This window comes from Rhinoraja longicauda, unplaced genomic scaffold (assembly GCF_053455715.1).
Source record: "Rhinoraja longicauda isolate Sanriku21f unplaced genomic scaffold, sRhiLon1.1 Scf000120, whole genome shotgun sequence".
Lineage (NCBI taxonomy): Eukaryota > Metazoa > Chordata > Chondrichthyes > Rajiformes > Arhynchobatidae > Rhinoraja > Rhinoraja longicauda.
Genome location: NW_027601338.1, coordinates 277801 through 283800, shown reverse-complemented (window position 1 = coordinate 283800; position 6000 = coordinate 277801). Strand labels below are relative to the sequence as shown.

The window sequence follows — 6000 nt, the reverse complement described above, 5'->3', positions numbered from 1 at the left end:
AGAGAGATGGTTTTGGGGGCGGGGCTGGGATGCGGCGCGGGGCCCGGATGCGGCGCGTGGGCGGGGCCGCGATGCTGTTGATTTATTCACAAAATGCTGGAGTAACTCAGCAGGTCAGGCAGCATCTCGGGAGAGAAGGAATGGGTGACGTTTCGGGTCGAGACCCTTCTTCAGACCCTGCTGAGCTGAGCCGGGTTTCAGGGCGCTGGAGCTTCAGGGCGGTGCCGCTGTATATCACCGGGCAGTTTCGTCAACGCCCGGTGCGCGTCACGCATGCGCGGCCCGGCTCGCTCGCTCGCGCGGAGACGGTTTAACGGCCGCTCGCCCGCGCGCCGCAACCGGTCACCTGACCCTCCAACCGTCAGCGCAGGCCACGCCTGCCCCTCTTCCCATTGGCTGCCGGCGATGTCCACCATCTGCCTCAGCCAATGGCGGAGGCCGAGGGGGGTGTCCCCGTGGGCCCCGCCCCCGGACAGTACCACGCGCAGGCGCAGTGCGGCTCCTTGGATCCAGGGCGGGCGGGGAGAGGGGCCCCGCTGTCCGGGCGGGCGGGGACAGCCGCTTCCCATCGGTGAGTATTTGCCGCCGGCCCCCAGTGGACGGGTCTAATCTTGGGGAGAGACTGCGGGTAAATCTCCCCATTGAGTTTGATTTGTTGTTGTGAGGACTTTGCATTGAATTGTTGTGACTAAATGTGTCCCGGTGAGAGTTTGAAGCAGGAAAGTCATGTCCAGCACCAGCTGCACGTTGTTATGGGACGTGTTGGTGCAGGTGCTGCACAACAATCACACAGAGTTGAGTGAAGTTGGAGCTAACAGTTGATGTGTTGAGGGCGCTGAGCGGTCTGGTGCTGTGGAAGCAGATGGCCCAGTTTGGTTTACAAAATGGCTGCATGTTCAGGGCACTGTTTCACAATGAAACCATCAGCTTGTTATTTCCGGGTTCCGTTATTTTTACTGATAACACTTCCTCAGTTGCCGCAGTAAAGGCCTTTCTGAGCCTTTGTGTGAGGAGAGTTGCACATTGTTATCAGCTGAGACTGAGTGATCCGAGGACAAGGTGCAGCAGAATGAGAGTAAGAGCAAAGGATACTGTGAGGATTTCAGATTTGCAACATGGAATGCATTTTGTACATGTCAGTTCTCATTTCATTATTCAAGTGAGTTGGGACTATTGGGTTTGTGAGTGGAAGTATGAAAATGACACAAATCTGTTGACCACTGTAAGGTAACGTGTGACTTTTACAACCAGTTTTATGGGAATGGAAGCTAAAAAAATCGCTATTCCAGAAGATCTGAAGGAAAAAGAGAAAATGCCAACATGCTGGAAACACTCAGCAGTTTATAGACAATAGGTGCAGGAGGAGGCCATTCGGCCCTTCGAGCCTATACGCACCGCCATTCAATGTGATCATGGCTGATCACTCTCAATCAGTACCCCGTTCCTGCCTTCTCCCCATACCCCCTCACTCCGCTATCCTTAAGAGCTCTATCCAGCTCTCTCTTGAAAGCATCCAACGAACTGGCCTCCACTGCCCTCTGAGGCAGACAATTCCACACCTTCACCACTCTCTGACTGAAAAAGTTCTTCCTCATCTCCGTTCTAAATGGCCTAATCCTTATTCTTAAACTGTGTGTGGCCCCTTGTTCTGGACCCCCAACATTGGGAACATGTTTCCTGCCTCTAATGTGTCCAATCCCCTAATTATCTTATATGTTTCAATAAGATCCCCACTTTTTTACACTCTACATGGGCATGTCAGAAGGCAACTCCTTTTTGGAAAGACCTAAAAAGAATTTTGGAACAATTGATGATAAGATCATACCAATGGATTCAAGGTTGTTTTTATTGGGAGATACTAAAGGAATATTACCAAAGCTAATTTTAGATAAACATCAGGAAAGATTTCTCAAAATAGCAATAGCAGTAGCAAAAAAATGTGTAGCGGTCACTTGGAAAGATCAAAATGAAATAAGATTTGAAAGATGGTATGCAGAAATGCGTAGTTGTATCCCATTAGAAAAAGCTACGTATAATCTGAGAAATGGATATGACTTCTTCTTGAAGGTGTGGAACCCATTCATTTTAAAGCTAGGATTAAGAATTGGAAATATTTAGATTCAGGATTGTTTTGATACCTTTAATAAGAATTTAATAAGAAATTACCCAGAAGTGTCTCCTTCTGGACTCCAGGTTTCTTTCTTTCTCTCTTTCTTTTTCTTTTTCTTTTTCCTTCTTTTTAACTGGGGGGTGGGGGGAAGGGGGGTGTGGGAGGGGAGATAATACAGAACAATACGTGTATAATCGAATTTATAATGTGGTTATTATTGCTTACTATGAAATGTAAAATGTATGAGTTCTGTTAAAACTTAAATAATTTTTTTTTTTTAAATAAAAAAATAAGATCCCCCCTCATCCTTCTAAATTCCAGTGTATACAAGCCTAATTGCTCCAGCCTTTCAACATACGACAGTCCCGCCATTCCGGGGATTAATCTAGTGAACCTACGCTGCACGCCCTCAATAGCAAGAATATCCTTCCTCAAATTTGGAGACCAAAACTGCACACAGTACTCCAGGTGCGGTCTCACTAGGGCCCTGTACAACTGTAGAAGGACCTCTTTGCTCCTATACTCAACTCCTCTTGTTATGAAGGCCAACATTCCATTGGCTTTCTTCACTGCCTCGACAAGGTGCAGCAGAATGAGAGTAAGAGCAAAGGATACTGTGAGGATTTCAGATTTGCAACATGGAATGCATTTTGTACATGTCAGTTCTCATTTCATTATTCAAATGAGTTGGGACTATTGGGTTTGTGAGTGGAAGTATGAAAATTACACAAATCTGTTGACCACTGTAAGGTAAAGTGTGACTTTTGCAACCAGTTTTTTGGGCATGGAAGTTTAAAAAAATCGCTATTCCAGAAGATCTGAAGGAAAAAGAGAAAATGCCAACATGCTGGAAACACTCAGCAGTTTGAGCAGCATTTGATTACAGTCCCAGTTCTGATAATGGATCATCCACCATTGCACTTCCACTGTTTTCTGCATTCACTATTTTAATCAATAATGTAAATACACATTGTCTTTATTACACTGTAGGAAAAATGGCAGTCATTTGTACTTGGCCAGATCATGCACAACGTTAAGATTACCAAATATGTTTGACTTAGATTGCTGGAGATTGTTTAAAGGGAGGGAGAGATCACCTGTCCACAGCTGGGATAGTTCAGGACCAGACGCAGTGCCATTTAATGCAGAGTTGTATCTTTCCGCTATGATAATAGAGAATGTCTGCAAGATAGCAAAGGATAATCTCTGTTTGTTGAGGATGAATCAATTGGAGAGCTGAGTGCTGAGACGAACAGATGTTTGGTCAACAGTTCGGTAATTCAATGTGCAACTGCAGAGTGAAATTGTTTTAGCACATGCAGGCATTGCCATTTTCAAAATCTAAATCCGGTCTGCCCACGAGCTTGATGTGCTGGTGCAGTTCCTGTGAACAGACCTCCCTGTCCTTAACCATCTTTGTGTTCCGCAGGGCGCCTCCACCTACCCTGAAGGCACTGTAGGCATGAACCCAGTTCACCCTCATCGTGCCTGACGTCTCCAGCTCCCTCCCAGTAACGCTGTCCTGTGAACCTTTGGGCGGGTTTCGTCGTGTATGAGGAAGAACCTTTTCAGTCAGAGGGTGGTGAAGGTGTGGAATTCTCTGCCTCAGTAGGCAGTGGAGGCCAGTTCGTTGGATGCTTTCAAGAGAGAGCTGGATAGAGCTCTTAAGGATAGCGGAGTGAGGGGGTATGGGGAGAAGGCAGGAACGGGGTACTGATTGAGAGTGATCAGCCATGATCGCATTGAATGGCGGTGCTGGCTCGAAGGGCTGAATGGCCTACTCCTGCACCTATTGTCTATTGTCTATTGTAGAGATAAGACGGATGATTCTCTTGTGAAGTGGGACTGGTGGTGGTTATTGCAGACAGATACCTGACATCATGGAGACAGAGCAGAGTCTAGGCATGTGATATAATCCTTCTATTCTGGAATGGACACTCCAGGGATGGCGCTGGAATGTGCCATGGGAGCAGTGGGGACTACAGTTTCCAGTAGAGTTGGGACGTTTGTAGTTGGCCCATGAAATGTTTTATTTCCCGTTCCAGCCAGTGGGGATTTGGCAATAGGTAACATGGTGGTGTAGAAGCCTTTATCCTGGATGGCAAGGTTAGAAACATAGAAAATAGGTGCAGGAGGCCATTTGCCCCTTCAAGCCAACACCGCCATTCATTGTGATCATGGCTGATCATCCACAATCAGTAACCTGATTCAGCTCTATCTTACTCTCTCTTAAATTCATCCAGTGATTTGGCCTCCTCTGGCAGAGAATTCCACAAATTCACAAATCTCTGGATGAAAAAGTTCCTTCTCACCTTGTGGTAAGAATAGGGCCAGCAGAGTGGACAGTAATTCCCCATTAGTGGGTATTTTTCCTCTTTCTCTGTGAGTTGAAGCCTCCAAACAGGTGAGGTGTGTATGTTGGGGATTGACCGTGTTTGGTCTGGAATAGTGATACGGTGATCAGGGGTTTGAAAGCTTCAGGGATCTGGCACAAATGATGAATTGCTGCCTTGGATAGATCAGGGATCTTTGGATGTCAGGGCAGACATGAATAGCTAGGTGGACTAATCCTACTTTTATGTTTTGTTAATTTGCAGGGGTATAACTTGTTTGGATGGGGTGTTTTCCACACCTCCGCTGCACTATAATGCTGTTTGTTGGTTCACAAGGCAATGTCTTCACATTTAATTGTCACCTGATGGTTCTGTTAATATTGTTTATTTCAGAGCTACAGAGTTTGCGAACGCCTGACGACATCATGGCTGAAAGTGGTGACTGTGGAGGTGATTCAGTGACCTCTACATCAACAAAACAAAAAGGTTTGTGAGCCTTCTGTGAAATGTATATGTTGCCCTGACAGTGCGTGGACACCTGTTGTAAGACATGGAAGTGGGACTAGGGATGGGGGTGAACACAGAGAGTTGACATCTCCAGGGATATCACTGTTACAGGTGGGCGGATGCAGGAATTGTCTGATATATCAGCACTCTTTTTAGAAACAAATTATTTGATTAGCCGCAAACGTTATAATATCAGAGTCCAGAATCAGATTCTGAGCAGAAATGAGCCTTTGACCCATCTGCCACCTGACAATTTCTCTGCATTAATCCCATTACTGAGCACTAGTAGTCTATCACCTGCGATTCATTTGCATTTGGAATGGACACCCAGATGCTCCTACAATGTTGTGACAGAGTACCAGCCACCTCAGGCTGTGTGTCCTAGCTGCAGTCATCACTACTGAAAGATTCTTCCTGAAAGATCATCCTGTAAACCTCATGGTCCACGCATTAAATCGATGCCCCCTAGTGTTAACCACCTCTACTATGGAGAAAACTATTTTTCCATCAACGTTGCTTCTCGTAGTATTCTGAAAATCTATCAGATCACTGCTTGTCTGCCCCAGCTTAAGGAAGACCACTTAAATCACTCCAGTCTCAGTTGATATTTGAAATATTCTTTTCCAAGCAATATCCTGATGGATCTCCTCTGTAGCTTCTCCAGTGCAAAGGCATCCTTCCCACAGTATGGAGATCAGAATTGCACACACTCCTCCAAATTAAGGCTTAATCAACTCCATGTAAATTTGTAACAAGGCCTCTCTGCAGTTGTATTCGATGCTGCAGCAGATGACAAGAATGCTAAATGTTGTCTTCGTGTGCACTGCTGACTTTAGGGATCTATGGATTTGTACGGGTGTTTCTCAGCGGTCTATAGGCCCTGTCATTCATGATGAATATCCTGGTTTTATTTATTGCTCCAACGTGCGTCAACTTGCCCATATCATGATTAAATATGAAATGTAATGTCTCCGCCTACACAAATACTGGTTCAAATCCAGTTGCGGGGGTAGAAATGTAAATTTTGGCAGAAAGGCTAAAATCGCTAAT

At 45.7% G+C, this 6000-nt stretch overlaps 1 protein-coding gene across 1 annotated transcript in view; it reads left to right on the top strand.

The window, feature by feature from the left end:
• The first annotated feature begins 448 nt into the window (after positions 1–448).
• Positions 449–6000, top strand: part of LOC144590078 (NACHT, LRR and PYD domains-containing protein 3-like) — a 50635-nt gene continuing 45083 nt past the window's right edge. The window contains exons 1-2 of the mRNA XM_078394944.1: positions 449–571; positions 4837–4929. Of these exons, the coding sequence (XP_078251070.1) occupies positions 4869–4929 (61 nt within the window). The 5' untranslated portion in view covers positions 449–571; positions 4837–4868. The remainder of the gene's footprint in view (positions 572–4836; positions 4930–6000) is intronic.